The sequence below is a fragment of the Papio anubis genome, chromosome 17, assembly GCF_008728515.1.
Source record: "Papio anubis isolate 15944 chromosome 17, Panubis1.0, whole genome shotgun sequence".
Classification (NCBI taxonomy): domain Eukaryota; kingdom Metazoa; phylum Chordata; class Mammalia; order Primates; family Cercopithecidae; genus Papio; species Papio anubis.
The window spans coordinates 21906886-21926202 of NC_044992.1; the positions used below are offsets into that span (position 1 = coordinate 21906886).

The window sequence follows — 19317 nt, forward strand, 5'->3', positions numbered from 1 at the left end:
TATGTAGCACGGTCCCTCCCTTCTGAAGTCAGGTGTGTACATGAATATACGTGTGTCTTTGAGTCTAGTCCTAGATGCTTTTCCCTCTAGGAACAAATCCTTTTCTTTCTTCCCTTCCTTCTTTTTTTTTTTTTTTGAGAGGGAGTCTCCCTCTGTTGCCCAGGCTGGAATGCAATGGCGCCCTCTTGGCTCACTGCAACCTCTGCCTACCGGGTTCAAGTGATTCTCCTGCCTCAGCCTTCTGAGTAGCTGGGATTACGGGTCCCTGCCACCACACCCGGCTAATTTTTGTATTTTTAGTAGAGAGGGGTTTTTGCCATGTTGGCCAGGCTGGTCTCGAACTCCTGACCTCAGGTGATCCGCCTGCCTCAGCAGCCTCACAAGGTGCTGGGATTATAGGCGTGAGCCACCATGTCCAGCTGTCTTTTTTTTGTGTGTGTGTGATGGAGTTTTGCTCTTGTTGCCCAGGCTGGAATGCAGTGGCATGATCTCGGCTCACTGCAACCTCCGCCTCCTGGGTTCAAGCAATTCTTCTGCCTCGGACTCTAGAGTAGCTAGGATTACAGGTGTGTGACACCACACCTGGCTAATTTTTGTATTTTAGTGGAGATGGGTTTTCACTGTGTTGGCCAGGTTGGTCTCAAACTTCTGAACTTGTGACCCACCTGCCTCAGCCTCTCAAAGTGCTGGGATTACAGGTGTCAGCCTCCGCACTGGGCCAAATCCTTCAGTTTTTTATCTTCACATCCAGCCCCCAGCTTCTAGGATTCTTCCCTGTTCTCCCCACACAGGCTAGAGGGGACACTGTTCAAGGTGGCACAGGCAGTTAAGGGGTGTCAGAATTCACTCCTTCATTCCCGCTCTGTATCTCCCTACCTCAGCCCCACTAGTGCCTTCCATGGCTGAAGGGAAGCCGGAAGAGATAGACAGTAAAATCTATTATTGCCTTTCAGGAGGAAATTTGCCTTTGGAATGGTTCTCACGGGTGATAGAGACAGGCAGAGAAGCTCCATCACTCAGTTACAAGTGACCATGATGGCAAGAAGGGTGGGGCCAGCTAGGAACGAATGCGTAAGGGCATTCCAGGGCAGAAGGCTGTTGCCTGAGAAATTCAGTACAACCTGGAACCTGATATTTGGTACTTATGCTGTGCCCAGCAGTGTAGTTAGATTTGGAAATTCTGAGCGGAAGATATTCAAGTTTCTGTCCTTAGGGAGTTCAAAAAGCCCATCAGGACACCGGGAGCAGAGTGATGAAGCCTAGATGGGCAGATGAAAGTCAGGGACAGACCTCAGATTCCAGGGCCAGTTTCCATTGTAGATGCTGTGGGATGAGGCTGGGGATAGAATATTCATTCTTTATCCCTAAGGCAAAATCCTGACACACAAGCAGATGCACCTACACAAACAGTTCTGGAATATACACAGAGGTGCTCTCCATCTGAGGAGGCTGTCCTCAGGAAAACTTCCTGCAGTTTTTCACTAAGATCTGGGAGGAAAGCATGAAATTTGGTTTAATGAAGGTTCCCGGGACTTGAGAATTAAGGTAACGCAGCAGACTCATTTTCTGATGAGGAATAGCAGTTGTAGAGAAGCATGACTGCAGATCACATGACTAGAAGTGACATGTCAAGACTGGATTCCACTATCAGTCAGGGTTCTCTGAAGAAACAGCCCCCGCGGCCAGCAGACGCACCCATGTCCTTCCATTGTCCTCCATCCACCCTGGCTCACTTTTCTCCAACACTTCCCCTCCCAAACTTCCCTATGGGAATGAGACCTGTTCAAAAGGCCCCCCACCTGCTAGACCCAGATCTAAAAGAGGGTCTCCTCTGAGGGTGATGACAGGTAGGACAGACAGTCAGAAAACATAATTTGAAGTATTTTTGTTTTTTATATACAGAATACAGGAAAGTTTTTGTAAAGTCTAAAACATTACAATTACTATGTACATTGGTACTGGTTGTGGGGGTGGGAGGAGAGGAGGGAACCAGGGGCAGGAAGAAGAGGAGAGAAGTGGCGAGAGAACAAAAAAAGGAGACAAAACAGGTTTACGACAAAAACATTTTTGCTACAATAGACAATTTGAGAAAACGCTCTACCACATGTAGTACTGTACACGGTTTTTAAAAACATTGAAAAAATGTCATCACTAGATGTATTTACACAAAATCCAAATACACTTTTCCTTATTTGAAATAAAACAGATGGACAGCCAGAAAAAGAATTCATTTCTCATTTGTCCATAATACACAGTAGCTACCTGTAGTGCAACTGCTGCAGAAAGGGAAAATAACGTGGAGGGTGGGAACCATGGAAGGAAGGTGGGTAGCGATCTTTATATTAAATAAAACAATGATATTGTATAGATTTTGCTGTATGAAAACTGTATTTTTTCTTTTAATATAAAACTATTGTCACTGCCACAAAATAGAACAAGTTTCTGATTATTTTACAACGGCGGGCGAGGGGGAGGGAGTAGTAGGTGGGTGGGGAAGGGTTTTGTGTTGGAGGAAGTGTCCAGACCATGGGTCTTTCCCTCCCTGCCCACGCTGTTCCTCAGCTCGGGTTTGCCGCTTTCCCATGAAATGTTGAGTACAAATATATGTGCAAATGCCCCCTAGAACTTGAGGAAAGAAAAAGGATTTTTAAAAAACAGTCAAAAGGTTTTCTTCATTTCATGCAAAGATTGTAGTTGAAGCGTTTCTGGTAGAGTATAGAAAACACCCGGGCTTGGTTTGTGTACATTTTTGCATTGCAGGAGTCTTGGGTGGGTGTACAGGCCAGTAGCGGGGTAGCTGCCAGTCCTAGGGAACGGAGTTGGAGCGCAGCACAGGGCCCTGGTGGGGCTTGAGAGAGAGCTTCTCGGCCAAGACCCCATCCTGCAGCAGGCTGGCATCGCCTTTGGGCTGTTTGGTCGCAAACTCAGTGATGCTGAAGACAAACTGCAGGCAGCCCAGCTTGATGTAGCTGCCATGGTGCAGTAAGGCCGTGCCCTCCCAGCCGGCCCCACTGCCCCCAATCAAGCTTGAGCTGCTGGCTTTGCAATTGCAGGGTCTCCGCTGCGGCCCTTGGGCCTGGGAACTCATCATGGCTGCCTCCTCACTTGGCTCTTCATCCTGTTTCTGGTGCCGGCGGCGCCCTGGGAAAAAGGGGGATGGTCACAGAAGAGGAACAGTGAGCAGCCAACCCATGTGGGCTGTTTGCCAAGGTTGGGCTCCTGCATCTCCCCATTCCAACTGCTGCATGACTACGGATGAAGGATGCTCAGAAAGGGTTGGTGGAGTCTGAAGTCCCCACAGGTGTGTACACACATGGGGGTACTCAGCACTTGCTTCTCTGTGGCCTGCCCTGGGCCCATGAGGAAGTAGAGCTTGGCCAATAGGACTAGGAAGGCAAGAGACAGACCATGGGCAGCAAGTCAGAACCACCCTGACTGCGGCCTCAGCTTTGTGGCCACAGACCTCTGCTCCAACTTACTGATGACACTCTGCACTTTGGCAACAATACTGCTTGGGGGTGTTGGCGGGGTCTTCTCCGAGAAGTCACATGAATACAGCACATTGTCCACCGTTGTCCCATGCTCACTGTAGTTTAACAGCTCATAATGTTTGGTATTCTGAGGAGGAGGAGGGGAGATAAGATGTGTGGTCGGCTGTGTGGGGCCTGGGGCTAGGGGGAGAGGACATACGGAGAAGGCCGTGCTGCTCTACCTAGGGAGCCCTTACTTGCCTCCCCAGTCATGGCCCCTGTCCTTTCAGAAGGGGGCTGCAGATACCTCCTCAGGGAAGCCTTCCTTCTGGTGTCCCACACCCCCTACTCTCCCAATCCTCCTTCACTCTGCCTTCTCAGCACCGCTCCTCTTGGTGTGATACTCACTGGCCCGTGATGATAATGAAATTCACAGGGACACATCCACAGGGCTTGGCTTCCTTCTACGCTGGTCCCCTCCCCTCTGCTGTGCCTGTGACTAACCTCAGGAAAAATGGTAGCCCTGCTCCTGTGAAGCAGGTACCCCTGGTAGGATGCTGTTTTACATCAAGACTGTCCTCCTCCAGGAATGACAGGGAGGGAAGAAAAGGAGAGGACTCCCAATCCCTCTTCCCTCCCCTCAGGGCACTGAACAAAAACCTACTGCCTGGGAGAGGCCTTAGGTTGGGAAAGCTCCCTCCCACCGCATCTCCAGCCCTCACCTCATCGTAGAATATGCAGGCATGTTTCCCGGACACGTAGTTACAGTGACCATAGTTTGTAAGGCACACATCCATGTCAGCTCCTGCAAGATGGCAGGAGTAGAGGAAAAGGAAGGCAGAGAACAGATTGTAAGGTGCATGTGTCGGGGAGGTGAGACAGGGAGGGAGTTAGCTTCTGGGTTGGCACTAGCAGAGACTTCAAGGGTGAGTAGCTCAGGGCCCTCCCCTTTTATTTTTGAACAAAAACTGATGTCTTTTCCAAGCTCCTGATAAAGAACAGCTGTCCCTGCCAGCTGATCTGCTTTAGAACATGTGGCTGCTACCCAGAAGGGAACAGTGAGCTACTGAAGAGGATGGGATATTTCTATGAAAATACAACAAGAGGGTGCAGAGCCTAGAAAATCATATCACCTTAAAGAAAGGGAAGTTTCTAGGGTAAGGACTAATCTGTCTGTCCTTCTGTACCAGATATAGAACTATCTGTCTCTAGGACTTCTAGGGAAAACAAAACAAAACAAAAAACAGATACAGGGCTAACTGAAGATTGGATATGTGTGAGCCTATCACTCTTTCAAAGACCACCAGGGACAAAGCATCTGCCTTCTCCTTGGGTTCTTCCCCGCAGTGTTTAAAGTGCCTCCCTGGGCAGTAGTCAGAGCTGACTTTCATCTCTGCTGATGCAACACTGGGCAAAGACAAAGCAAAAGGGCCTGAACAAGGGAAGACAAGGAACTGATCGTCTCTTTTATTTTTGAGACAGGGTCTCACTCTGTTGCCCGGGCTGGAGTGCAGTGGCATGAACAGGATCACTGCCTTGACCTCCCAGGCTCAGGTGATCTTCCCACCTCAGCCTCCCAAGTAGCTGGGACTATAGGCATGTGACCAGCTAATTTTTTTGTATTTGTTTTTTGGTAGAGATGGGGTTTCACCATATTGCCCAGGCTGGTCTCGAAGTCCTGGGCTCAAGTGTTCCTCCTGCCTCGTCCTCCCAAAATGCTGGGATTATAGGCGTGAGCCACTGTGACCGGCTGATTGTCTCTATTCTTAGTTTCTCTTGTCTAGCTATCCACTGGTTTAAAGCAGTCAACTCTGGAAAGGGCTTCCCTCACCCCTTTCTAACTTCTGTGGGTAAGGGTATCAGTCTTTAGGGCTGAACAGATTCAGTGTCTCTCCCAGCTTCCTGGCTGGCTCACCTGTCCCGATGTAGAGGGTTCGATAGCACATGTTCACAGCTCCTCCCAACCCTAAGAGGGGGTAGAACACAGCTCGGGCCTGTACCTCCTTTCTTTGCACTACAAGACAAACATAGGAATAGGATCATTCAGAAACTCAGATCCTGTGATCCAAACATAAACCAACAAAATCTGGACTTTTGGCTCATGGCCTGGAGAAAATCCCGCTGGATGACTCATCTTTCCAAACTCACATCCAACACTGAGCTGCTGCAGGGTAGACTTTCTCTCCCCACCCACAGCATTTCCAACACAGGGTGCAGAGGACCATCTTTGAAGATAGTCAGAGAAGTCAGAGATGACAGTACTCTGTAAGTTCCTGGGCTCCTGGTTGGCTAATCTGGGATATTCCAGCTGGTACTATAGGGAGAACATGGAAAAACAGACCGCATGGACCAGTGTTTCTCAAACTTTAATGTGCATATGAATCGCCTACATATCTTGTTGAAATGCAGATTCTGATTCAATAGGTCTGAGGAGGGGCCTTAGCTCTGCATTTCTTTTGCTGTTTTCTTTAAAAATAGGCAAAAAACCAATGCACTGAGCTCTGCATTTCTAACAAGCTCTCAGGGGCTGCTGATGCTGCTGGTCTGGGAACCACACTTTGAAGCAGCAAGGCTTTTAATGGCCAGTGCTCAGACATACCTGAAACAGAGTTAACCACTTGGGGAAAATTTCCAGAAGGCTGGCCTACGGTTATTCTATTTCTCACCTTGAACTTGAAAAGTTCCCTCTTGGGAAGCCATTCTTTTAAAAATTTTTATTTATTTATTTTTTTGAGACGGAGTCTTGCTCTGTCGCCCAGGCTGGAGTGCAGTGGCCGGATCTCAGCTCACTGCAAGCTCCGCCTCCCGGGTTCCCGCCAGTCTCCTGCCTCAGCCTCCCGAGTAGCTGGGACTACAGGCGCCCACAACCGCGCCCGGCTAATTTTTTGTATTTTTAGTAGAGACGAGGTTTCACCGTGGTCTCGATCTCCTGACCTTGTGATCCGCCCGCCTCGGCCTCCCAAAGTGCTGGGATTACAGGCGTGAGCCACCGCGCCCGGCCACTTTTAAAAATTTTATTTATTTATTATTTATTTAGAGACAGGGTCTCACCCTGTCACCCAGGCTGGAGTGCAGTGGTGCAATCATAGCTCACTGCAGCCTTGACCTCCCAGGCTCAAGCGATTCTCCCACCTTAGCCTTCCAAGCAGCTGGGACTACAGGTGTATGCCACCATGCCTGGCTAAGTTTAAAATTATTTGTAGAGATAGGGTCTCACTGTGTTGCCCAGGCTGGTCTCCAACTCCTGGGCTCAAGTGATCCTCCCGCCTCAGCCTCCCAAAGTGCTGGGATTACAGGTGTGAGCCACTGCACTCCGTCGGAAAGCCCTTCTAATTCAAATATTTGAAAGCAAGTAAGCAGAAAGTACACTACATATACCCAAAGGTACTGGTAGCTGCTTTGCTGTGTCTCAAAGTGGACTTATATATGAAAGAAAGTTACAGCAGACTTCCCCAAGTCTGATAAGAAAGCTGTGGTTGCCATCTTGTTCCTGCTCTCTTCAGAAAAAAACCATGGTGCTTTATTAAGCCCATGAAAAGCACACAAGAAGATTTGAATACTGGAAGCTCAGATTCTCCATGGAGGCAAGGTGACCATTCGCACACGTAGAGGGGAGATCTGATGATGTGGTGACAGGTGTGTACATGCGCACCTTCTGTGTGGTGCCCTCCAGAAGCCAGCTGATGTGTCCCGACACTGCCCGGTGAAGGTTGGACCCGGGAGGGGAAAAGCTGATGTATTCTCTGCAAGGCCAGAAACTTGATCAGCTTCTCGTCCAGCATATTTATCTCGATTTCTATTAGCCAAAGAGAAAGATTAAAAAGCTGCTGAGATGGAAGTGGAATGTGGAAGCAAATCAGGGTCACAGAGCAAATAGTTCGGCATTTCTAAAATCCAGTCAAGTAACTTTTACTCAAACAGCATTGAGTACAGAGCATACAAGGATCTGCAGCTGGGCATTTCACTTGCTATCTGCAGTGAGATGGGTCCCAATGCAGCCTGTGCAGCTGCCTCCTGTAGTTGGGTGAATTGATTTTAATAGTGCTCCTAGAATGGCAGAGTGGAATAAACCACTTGCCTGTCTGTGGGGGAGGGCCTGGATGTCTGATATTGAGACTTGAATTTTCTACCCACCTTGTGTTCACAGAGATCAAGATCTGTCCCTGTTCTCCTGGACTTTGGGGGTTTCCCACAGATGAGGTCCCTCCTTTGGGAGTGAGGATCCTAGTTTTATTCTGCAAATCCAGGTGATCTGCCTAAAGTGATTTTGTTTTTGTCTCACTGGTTCAGCTTGGCTCTGTCCTCCCTCCATCTTTGATTATGTGTATATGTACATGTAGAAGGCAGAGCTAGAGAAGGAGCTTTCTTTTTCACCCCACCCCCCTATCCAAAAGGATACTCGTCATTCCCATCTCCCCCTAGGCCTCTGGGATCAGGTGCTCCTTCCCTCCCTTTCTGAAATGAGCTGAATGCTGTATAGGAATAGCACCTTCAACATAGCAACCAATGGAACAGCAGCAGCTCATTCACTCACCTCCATTGACATCCATAAATGCTCGAAGTGAGTTGGTGAGGTCCACCATGGCAGTAGAGTTGGCTGGGAAAGAGGGTACGGTTAAAGCGCTTCCTATGGATAACGTGCCGGGGCTGACCTTGCCATCTGGGGACGGAGCAGGAAGACTGTTACTTACGTCGCCTGAGGGAAACCCACCGGTCCAATCCCCCACTGCTGAGACAGGTCTGGATTTCGGACCCAAGGTGATGTTCCCTTCTTGATTCTCAACCCATAGGCTCTGGAACTCCTAGAGCTAAAAACGTGTGGTGAGGAAGGGCAGATGGAATGACAAAGCACCCGGGCACGCAGGAGTCTCCAGAGCACTGGGAATCATTGAAATCCACTGCTCTGGGGAAAGTGGTGGGGCAGCTTCATTCTTTGGGCCATGACCACCTCCCTGCTGCCTCTACTTTTAAATAAGTGGTGCCTGCCCTTATAATTCCTGCCTACTGAAATATGACTCACAGCATGGAAAATCTACCCACACTGGTATTAAGCGATAAACAGAGACAGGAAAACAGCCTGGGAGTGGGGCCATCCTGGGACCAGGGGCCCCCATGCAGAGAAATCACAGTCACCTGGTTACCGAGACTCCCAGCTGACTAGGAGGCCGGCTTCAGTTCAGACGGGAGAGACCACAGGGGGTTCCGGCAGCATCTGAAACCTGGTTCAGATGCCGGGGTCAGCAACCTCAAGGTACTGAGTGCTGTCTGGGGACAGCTGAGAGAGCAGGTCCACAGTAGGCCAAGTACAGACCTAAAGGACCGCCCTTTGGCATGTGGCCCGAGGGCAAGCCTCTGGGCTAGACCAACCCCTGTGGGCATCCCACTCTACAGCTCCTCTGAAAGACAGTGCTGCTGTCTATCCCTGCTTCCTGACACGGAAGTCCATCAGATGAACTCTGAGAATATGCATCAAGCATGAATCCATTCTTTTGTGCGGCTCTAACAATACTGAGGCCATCACGCAGAACCTCAGGCTGATCACAGTAATTCCAGAGAGCACCCTGCCTTCTTTTAAGGTGACAGAACAAAACAGGCAGGAGCCTAGGCCTGGAAGGTGTGGGATGGAATCAGGAGACCTGGGCTGTGGTTCCAATCCTGCCACTGACTCTGTAGGTCAATTTAAGGAAATCACTGAAGCTTTCAGAGTCTAAGCAGTCCCATCTATAAATGGGACAAGTTAACATGTGCTTCCTCTTCTATTACGGAAATGGGAGTAAGACAAACAATACAGAAGCCAAAGTCCTCTGAAGTATTCACAGGGATATAAGTGCTTTTGGAATCTTGTCTTATTTGCCAGAAAGAGCATAAAATTATTCCAAATCACCCCAAGGCTGAGCAGCACTCACCTGACGATGGCGCTGGTGAGCTGAATCGTTGGTTGGCTCCTGTGGCCAAGATACCATCTCCTGCTGCTTGGGGGGGAGTGAGCACCCGGGTGGCATTTGGGGGTGAGCCCAGTGGCCTTGAATCTGTCAACGGAGGTCCTATCTGTGATTGGACAGTCTTTCTTTGCAAAGTGCTGGTGTTCTCGATGCTGGCACAAGAGCTGGGAATGGAAGGGGGCAGGCTTGGGACAGGAACCAAACTCCTCTGGGGGCAAAAGCTGGGGTCAGTGGCATTCTCTGTCTTCACAATGATGCCGACGGTGTGGTTCTGAAGGCCCCCAGCCGCTGGTGGCGTGAGGGGCCGGGGCCAGCCTTGCCGGTGTGAGAGGCCTGGTAGGGGGGTGTTAGCGCCTGGAAGTCGCCGGGGGTCCGTGGAATCAGTAGGGCTGCTGTAGAGGTGTGGGCCATTAGCTTTCACCTCTGTGTTCACTGGCCCATTGGCAGTCCCACAAGGGGTTTTCTTGGATTTTTCTGCACAAGAACTGCAGCCGATGTCCTCTAGGGCTGGGGGCTGGTGGGGTGGAGAGCAGCTCAAGGAATTCTGGGTGCTAATCCCTGAGGGGCAGGACAAGGGGTAGTGGGAAGGTGTAGGTGTCTTGTCAGCTGTTTGCAAGGAGGTGGTGATTGAGCCGTCAGTCACAATAACAGGCTTAATATCAGCCTTCTCTGTCTGTTCAGAGTCCCAATGCGAAGGCATCTGCTTAGCAGATAAATGTTTCAATATGCTGCACTGGAGCGCAACAACACTACAGAGCCACTGCAATGGAAGGAGAGGAGAGGAGACGGGGGTGAGAGGCCTGAGAGGTGCTGGTCCTTCCTGCCATAGTGGTTAGGGCTACAGCAGAGCTGACAAGCAGTTTCCAAGGTCCCATTGCAAATGCTCACAAAAAGTGTGCTTGACTCCTCACAGAATTCCATTTCCATTCCCAAGCAAGACTTGTGGGTACCCTCGGCAGGAAACACACCCTCTGGCCAACAGAGCTTGGGATCTGCATTTTGACTCTGCCTTTAAGGCTTACTTGTGACCAATATTCAGCAAGTACCCCGAGCACCTGTGGTATGTCCAGCACTATCACCTAACCTCTCTATGGGTCTACTCATCTCTTTCTACAGTATAGATTTGACCATCTCACAGTGCACTGGGGTAACAACGGAGAGAAGTAGACCAGTTGCCTTTGTAGATCTCTTACTTGCCTTTGGGATTTGAGTCAGAGGTTCCCCCTGGATTACTCAACTCTTGAGGGGTTAGGATGAGGGTGGGTGGGGACTGGAATAAGAATGACACTGAGGCTACTTCCGATAACAGCTGTGGTGACATGGAAGGAAGATTGGGTTTGGAATCCCAGCCCTGCCTTCACTCACCTCTTGCTGCTCTGCTTGGGTGGCTAAGTGCTCAGAGTTCAAAAGGTGCATCTGTGATTCCTCAGGGATCCCATTGCAGATCAGCTCCCCATCCCGAATGGCCGCGGGTGCAATGAGAGGGGGTGGAAACTGGTACTGAGATTTTATAGCATCGGGAACCTGTTCAGGATAGATAGGAGGAGGAAGGAGAGGGAGATAGTTCCAACATGTCCAGTTGATTCTGCCCTGGTATGCTGTTCTGTCTGTGGTGCTGGTGCTCAAGGGACCATCCACTCTGGGGTCCGCTGAGGAAAAGGAAGCTCAGAAATGGAAATAGCAGGTGGGGCCTCCACTTTTCTTCATCAAGGTCTAAGGCCTGCAGAACACAGAAACCACTGCGTGCTGTCTTCTGCTTCAGCCTGAAAGGTGTAAGACTGGCACTGGACAGGACTTCAGAGTGGTACTCTGGGTTCTTATTGCTCAGTGTCAAGTTTGGGAGTGGGTGAGCAGTCACTGAGACAGAAACATGCTTGACATGAGGCCTGGCTCATGATAAGCACTCAATCAATGTTAGTTTCCTTCATCCATTCATTCATGACTCATGAAACAACTACAGACGTTTTTGTGCAACAAAAACAGAAGACACACTCTGAATCACACCATGTAAGAATGAAAGAGCCACACAAACAAAGAGTCATTCATACATTCAACCAACATTCATTGAGCACCTCCCGTGTCTAGGCACTCTTCCAAGTTCTAGAGATCCAGAGATGAATAAAACTTAAGACTTGCCCTCAAGAAGCTCACAGTCTAGTGGGGAGATAAACACAGAAATATTATAACACAAGGTAATGGGTTCTAGAATAGAAACATGTCTAAGGTGCTATTGAAAACATAAAGAGTGCTTATTTTAGTTTGGGGGACAGGAATTTAGGATTAGGGACGATTTTATAGGAAGTCAGTATTTGAGTTGACACTTGGAAGTTGAGAAGGATCTTCCAGGCAGATAAAGGAAAAATAAGGGAGGGTGAGAAGCATGTAAGGCATAGAGATGTGATAGCACTTTGTGGATTTGGAAAACATCCAGAGAACCAACAGATTTGGTGACAAAATCCTTATGGTAGACAAGGGAAGAAGAACTGAAAATGGTTCCCAGAATTTGGTCTGAGGGACTGAGTAGTGATCATTGTTATTTACTTTAATAGGAGACACAGGAGGCAGAGCAGATGTGGAGGCAGAAGACTTTTGGTCTTAGGGAGGTTCATCCTGAGATATCTGTGGGATGGGCAAGCAGATATGAGTCTGGATATAAGGAGAAAGGCATGCAATATGGAGTTGAGAGTCATCACCAAGGGCTGGTGATGGCCTTAGCTGGTGCCATGGGCTTTCTGAGATCACCCAGGAATGAGAGGAAGAGGAATGGAACAGTGGACTACTCTAAGGCTACCCCTGGGGAAGAGTGAAGGGCTAAGTGGAAAAGAAATTCACAACCAAGATACAAAGTTCTCAGCAGATTTTTCCTGAATTGCTAGAATCAAGCAGGAGAGAGCTGGGGTTCTTCACCAATGTTCTATGGTGCTACAGTCCTCATTTCATTCTCAAACCGTCCAAGTACAAAATGCTTTGCAGGTAACTCATACCCTTTGAGTTTCCTCACTCGAGAAACACTTAAAAAGCGGGGAGGGGCACCATACAACGACAGGATTTTTATCAAGGTCTCCTGGACTGTTCACTTCAGCAGCCATGTTCTCTGACAAATCTATACGGTGAATTACACAGTCTGGATTACTTTTAGATCTGTTTCACTAAGATGAGGCATACTACTTTTAATATCATCCATCACCAAAATATTTGAATCTAGTTTTGGAAAATCTGTGTCTCCACTGACGTGTAAATATTTGCCCAGTTAAGTTTGTTATACAGTTTTCAACAGTTAGCATCTTGTTAGGACTGATACCCAATGAAGGTAATGGCAGCGGTGTGACTGATTTTTTTTTTTTTTTTTTGAGACAGAGTTTCACTCTTGTTGTCCAGGCTGGAGTGCAATGGCGTGATCTCGGCTCACTGCAACCTCCACCTCCCAGGTTCTAATGATTCTCCTGCCTCAGTCTCCCAAGTAGCTGGGATTACAGGCACCTGCCACAACGCCTGGCTAATGTTTTGTATTTTTAGTAGAGATGGGGTTTCACCATGCTGGTCAGGTTGGTTTCGAACTCCTGATCTCAGGTGATCCACCCGCCTCGGCCTCCCAAAGTGCTGGGATTACAGGCGTGAGCCACCGCGGGTGATTGATTTTAAAGTGTGGCTGCCACCAAGTGGTCATACTTGAGAAGTGCTGGTTTCTGTTAGCACATAAGACTGTGGGATCATTTCAAAAGAGAAAAACAAGTTTATATATGGGTATATAGTGTTGGGCCCTCTAGGTTAACTGAATGAGGGGACTGAATGGTTTAAAAACATCCTCACTACCACCAAATGCTTTTCAAGGGAAATTTTTCTGTCAGTCTCTGTAAACACACTTTGGTCAATGTCAAGTGCATATAAATGTTAGGTATTATTACAGCTATGCTACAATTTGGAGTACTGGTGATATATTAACAGCAGCCTGGAAAAACAGATTTAACTTTCCTTTAGATATTTTCCACTTAAGTTCCTGAGCTGGGATTAGCTCTTCACCTTCCACATGGCTCTTTCTGCTTAATCACCCCCACCTTTACCTTGCCTTGTGGACAGAGACCATCCAACAGAAACAGATAGAATGAGTGTTAGGTGAGGGTGGCGTAACAACAGAGCACATTTGGGTTTGGTGGGATGGGCTGAAGAGTGCTTATCCTTTGGAAAACTAGACACTGGTAGACTTCGAAGGCTAACTTGAGGTTTGGCCCTCATAATCCTGACCATCATCCCCAAGTATTAAAATGAAGGTCACACTCATTACTCACTAGACACCACAAACACATCTCTGGGGCTTCAGTTTCCCTGCCTGTAAAACCGGGACAGTGATCCTCTGTCTAACCCATGATGGCAGGCAGACCACCATCTTGCCTGTCCCTGATTGTGACTCACCTTCAAGCTTCTTCTTTTGACTGACTGGAGCACACGCCGGTTAGGGGGGTGCTTCTTGTGGATTCGGTTCAGGAAGTCCACTTTGACAACATGCTGCGAAATGGTGTCCTGGAAACGATCAAACACCTGGCACCGATTGCTCAGTGTCATATTCTTCTGGTTCAGCTAGGGACAAAGCAGACACAACCCTGTGGTGAGCCTCAAAAGGCACCTCCTGTCCCAGTTAACCCCATTCCCTGTGTTTAAAAACTAGAAGCCCTTGGCCACATGGGTTCCCTCAATTAGAGACCAGGATGTCGGCACTCTTGTCAGAGAGCAAGGGAACATGGACGAGACTTCCTACTCAGCCCTGCCCAGTCCAGTGGAAGAAAGCCAGTATGTTCTCGCTCCCTAGAGAGCCTTAAGGAAGGCAGGAGAAATCAAGCAAGAAGTGCCCTTCCAAATTCAGCCTCTGACAGTCTTCTGTTCCAGCTCAGAGAAGCCTTTGCAGGGTCCTCTAATAGCAGCACGGGTTTCAGAGGAGACATATGCTTTGACCTTTAAGAGACCCAGACTCCCTTCCCAGCAAGGGCCTCTCTCACAGGAAAAGCAGGACTGTGTTCTACATAGGAGCTTGGCTGACAACGGGGTCAGAATCAGAACTCTGTGTGCTCTGCTCTATTCCTACTCCACGGTACCAAGGAGCGTAAGTTAACCCATCTTGGTATCGGTCTTCCTCTACTGGAAAGGAAAACCCTGGATTGCTCTTAGAGGCCAAAGGGAGAAAAGAAAGAAGAGTTTCTGCAATAATATACAGAAGGCATACCGAAATTATGCCACTTTTCCTCTTCTACATCTGGGCCCCTACATTTTAATTCAAAAGAAAGGACCTGTTGTGGCAGCTTCCTAATTCATAAATCAGGAAATACCTTTAAGTGGCTAGTAAAAATGTAACCAACTAAGAAGTTGTCAACTGCTAGAAAGCTGCTCTTTAAGTTTCATATTTGGGTAAACTGCTTATGGTCATTTTTTTTTCTGGTTCATCAGGAAGCAAAACAAGACTAGGAGAGATACAAGGAAGCAAAACAAGACTAGATTTTCCTCCAGAAAAATTTTTGAGTAGCATGAGTCAAAAGAACACAAAGTAACTCTTCTCTTCCACGTGTGCAAATCTTTAACGTGTGCAAATCTTTAACCGAGGTTCCTCTCAGTGTAAGGTCAGCAGCACATTGCCATGAAGGCCAACGGTCATTCCATGGTTATCATCATTTGACAGACAATGTCTTAAGCAGTAGCCCTTTTAATCTGGAAGGTTGCTCTTATGAGGGAGCTCCTCCTCCTCAAATCCTCTCCCATTCAATCTTGTGAGTGACTGTTCTAACTGCCTATAAAAAGATGTCCTAAACTTCTTTTGGAGATAGCAAGTGACAGCTCTGTTCTAGCCTCAGTCTGGAAAATAAACCCAAGACTCTTGGAAGATAAAGCAATAGGAACCTTCACACCATTATTCATTCAACAGCTTATTTACTGAACTTCATTTGGTGCCTGGGACACACATACCCCAGACAGCCAACGATTTATTTCCTTAAGGTTGGATCTAATATACTTCCCTTTTAGGGCTGTAACATCAACTGCTTAATTCTCTGTAGGAGAAGTCACTTACAAACAGCAAAGCACTAGTGAGTAAAGTCTGTGTGGGTAGCCGAAACAAAACATTGTGAGAAAAAGCATAGCTGAAATATGTCAAATATTTGGTAAACATGTGGTAAACTTGGCACCAAGCTGACCTTAATATGCTTTCTACTAATCAGTCCATGCTCCAGCTATGCCTGTTGATGACTGAATGGACACTGCTGTGCTTACCACTACATGTTCGATGTGATTTGGACACATCCATCTGCCCAGGGGCATGGCAGTGAGCGGCGGCTCGAGGCAGTCCATGTGAAACAGGAGAGGGCAATAGTCACACTGGATGAGAGGAGCCACGCGGCAACTCCTGCAAAAAAGAGATGTAGGCCATTTCTGTGGCAAGAAAAGGAAAATTCAAACTAACTCTTGACCTATGGAACAGCCTCCCCTTCTTAATCCTAACATTCTCCCACATCTTCCTCCAGTGATTCAGTTACACTTATGATTAGAAAGATGGATGGGGCTGGCACGATGGCTCACGCCTGTAATCCCCGCACTTTGGGAGGCCGAAGTGGATGGATCGCCTGAGGTCAGGAGATCAAGACTAGCCTGACCAACATGGGAAACCCTGTCTCTACTAAAAATACAAAAAATTAGCCAGGCGTGGTGGTGGGTGCCTGTAATCCCAGCTACTCGGGAGACTGAGGCAGGAGAATCGCTTGAACCCAGGAGGCCAGAGGTTGCATGCAGCAAGCCAAGATGGCACCACTGCGCTCCAGCCTGGGTTACAAGCGAAACTCTATCTTTAAAAAAAAAAAAAAAAAAAAAAAAACCAGATGGATGGATTTGGGGGCTCCCATTAGGTTCTCCATTATTCTCTTTTCTAAGAATAATGTGTCTTGTGGGAAAGTGAATGTTTAGTTGGAGTACAGCTAAAGTGGCTGTCAGAGCAGGGATGATCAATGTTCAGTACTCACTAGGGGAAAACAGTGAACTCTGCTCTGATCTCCCTACTTCTTAAAAGAGAGAGGCTACTTCATTAAAAAATCACTAGCAACCTTTCTGGAGTCTTAACTATAGCAAGAAAATATTTATCTTCTGTATGAAGCACTCAGCAGAACTGACAATTAGAGGTGTGCTGGAAAGATGATTTTGTAATGTATTCATGTAAGCAGGGTTCAAGGGAGGAGGACTAAGCAAATGACAACTACGATTTGTAACTACAATACTTCTGGGGTCCCCAAGATGCACTGGAGCCACAGTTTGTCCTGACTCAGAGTTCTGCCACTCTACTATCTAGTTCCCTTTCCCTATAGCTTTTGCTGTGAAATACTTCTTTTTGATAGTTACATTCTCTTACTGCTCTGCTCTGACCATAATACAGTACTTCTAACACACCTAAGCCAACAAGTCCAGCTTCAGTAACTGAAACAGCTGGTTTCTGTCAAAGAGATCCTATTTGAAGGAAACCTGTGTCCCAGACACTACAACTGGGGCAGCCCTAGGGGCTTTTGGAAGTTATCCAGTCCAATATACACTATCACAGATCCTTATACTACTTTTAAACTTATCTTAAGTGATTCAAGTTAATGTTTAGTTTAAGTCCAACTCCTCTCGTTCTAGTGTCTAAACACAGTTTTTTTGAGATAGAGTCTTGCTCTGTCACCAGGCTAGAGTGCAGTGGCGTGCAACCTCAGCTCACTGCAACCTCTGCCTCCCGGGTTCAAGTGATTCTCCTGCCTCAGCCTCTGGAGTAGCTGGGACTACAGGCGCATGCCACCACGCCGAGCTAATTTTTGTATTTTTAGTAAAGATGGAATTTCACCACGTTGGCCAGGATGGTTTTCATCTCCTGACCTCGTGATCTACCCGCCTCGGCTTCCCAAAGTGCTGGGATTACAGGTGTAAACCACCATGCCAGGCCATTGTTTTTGTTTTTAAAATGCAGGGTCTTGCTCTGTTGTCCAGGCTGGAGTGCAGTGGCATGATCACAGTTTAGCCTCCAGGGCTAATCTGCTTAAGCCTCCTGAGTAGCTGGGACTACAGGTGCATATCACCATATCTGGCTCATTAAAAAAATTTTTTTTTTGTAGAGACACGGTTTCACTGTGTTGCCCAGGCTGGTCTCAAGCTCCCAGGTTCAAACAATCTGATTGCCTTGGCCTCCCAAATTGCTGAGATTACAGGCATGAGCCACCGTGCTCAGCCTCAACACAGTTCACAGTACTCTTATACTGTGATTCTTCAGAAAATATGTTGTTAACACATACACATTAATGGCTCTCATCAGTCCATTAGTCAGTCTCTGTTTACTCATACCATCAGAATATGGGCTGTTCCCATTTAACATACCTGGTCTGGAAGAGGTGATGACAGAAAAAGTATCATTTGCTAAACATGAGAAAGAGCCCCTTAGTATGAAAGAAAATACCTGTTACACGTGAAGCAGACTTTGACCGGTAAGGGAACGAGACCATTGTGATCTAATTCATGCTGTGTCTTCTTAACATTTTTCCCTGTTGTTTCCTCCTTTCTTCTCCTCTTGCTAGAACCTAGAAAAGAAAGTGATGGTGCTGAGCTATCCCTGGCTTCCGAGTTCCTAGCCTGCAATATGGAAACAACATAAGGGAAAAAACAGATCTTAAGCATGTGCCATGACCTAGGCATGGATTTCTCTCTAAGGCCCCTGGGGTTGATTTTAAGTTAGAAAAAAGAATGAGAAAGGAAGAAAAAAAAGAGACTAATACATAAGTCAGAATCAGAAGTCATCTGTTCTATGGCAGAAACACATCTAACTGTTTTGCAAACATAAAATGGTCAGAAATGCTAGATTAGATACTGGCAACCTAAGAAATGTAAATGTCCAAGTCATGTAGTCAACAAGGACTATTCTGTGGTGTTGGCCTGCAACCTTGAACTACTGGGCTCAAGCAACCTTCCTGCCTTAGCCTCCATATTAGCCAGGACTACAAGTGTGGGCCACCAAACTCAGCTAACTTTTTTATTTTTATTTTTTGAGAGACAGGGTCTCATCATGTTGCTCAGACTGGTCTCCAATTCCTGGCCTCAAGTGATCTTCCTGTCTCGATCTCTCAAAGTACCAAGATTACAGGTGTGAGCCACCACACTTGGCCCACATTTTCATAAAAATCAGAGAAGCTTTGATTCCATATGCATTCTTCTTAAGTCTACCAATTTCACTTTCTCTGGGAGGAAAAAGTAAGATGTAGAAGCTTTACGGTATCAAGAAGCCAGGACTTAAAAAAAAAAAAGAAAAAAGAATGGAGGACAATTTGGCAGTATCTATCAAAACTATAAATGCATAGTTTTGACCCAGCAATTTTATTGTCCTATAGATACAGTTACACATCTCTACATGTATACAATGATGTATTTACAAAGTTATTCACTGAAGCACTACCAGTAGTAACAAAAGATTTGGAACCTAAATGTCCATTAATAGAAAATTGGTTAAATTAATTATGACGTATCTGTATAATGAACTACTATGAAACCATTAAAAAAAGTGAGAAGGCCAGGTGCAGTGGCTCATGCCTATAATCCCAGCACTTTGGGAGCCTCCGAGGCAGGAGGATCGTGTGAGCACAGTTCGAGACCAGCCCTGGCAACATAGTGAGACCCTGTCTCTATAAAAAATATAAAAATTAGCTGGGTGTGGTGGTGTGCAACTGTGGTCCCAGCTACTTGGGAGGCTGAGGTGAGAGGATTGCTTGAGCTGTGGTCACACCACTGCACCACAGTGCAGTGCAGCCTGGGTGACAGAGCAAGACTGTTTCAAAAAAAAAAAAAAATCTATATTAATATAAAAAGACTTCTAGAAAATAAGTGAAAACAACAACAACAAAAGCAAGGTGTAGAATGGGTTA

General features: G+C 47.1%; 1 protein-coding gene across 5 annotated transcripts in view; it reads right to left on the bottom strand.

The window, feature by feature from the left end:
* Window positions 1-1873: 1873 nt before the first annotated feature.
* The window catches only part of PHF12 (PHD finger protein 12), a 47995-nt gene continuing 30551 nt past the window's right edge, over window positions 1874-19317 (bottom strand). For 2 of the 5 annotated variants that reach the window (XM_021928874.2, XM_021928875.2), the window contains 11 exons: window positions 17862-17982; window positions 15665-15797; window positions 13823-13987; window positions 10778-10936; window positions 9377-10172; window positions 8005-8130; window positions 7123-7266; window positions 5386-5484; window positions 4193-4275; window positions 3480-3618; window positions 1874-3141 (listed from right to left, as the gene is read on the bottom strand). In XM_021928874.2, the coding sequence (XP_021784566.1) occupies window positions 2807-3141; window positions 3480-3618; window positions 4193-4275; window positions 5386-5484; window positions 7123-7266; window positions 8005-8130; window positions 9377-10172; window positions 10778-10936; window positions 13823-13987; window positions 15665-15797; window positions 17862-17982 (2300 nt within the window). In that variant the 3' untranslated portion in view covers window positions 1874-2806. The remainder of the gene's footprint in view (window positions 3142-3479; window positions 3619-4192; window positions 4276-5385; window positions 5485-7122; window positions 7267-8004; window positions 8131-9376; window positions 10173-10777; window positions 10937-13822; window positions 13988-15664; window positions 15798-17861; window positions 17983-19317) is intronic. The other 3 variants (XM_003912530.5, XR_004179378.1, XR_004179379.1) reach the window with 3 other exon arrangements.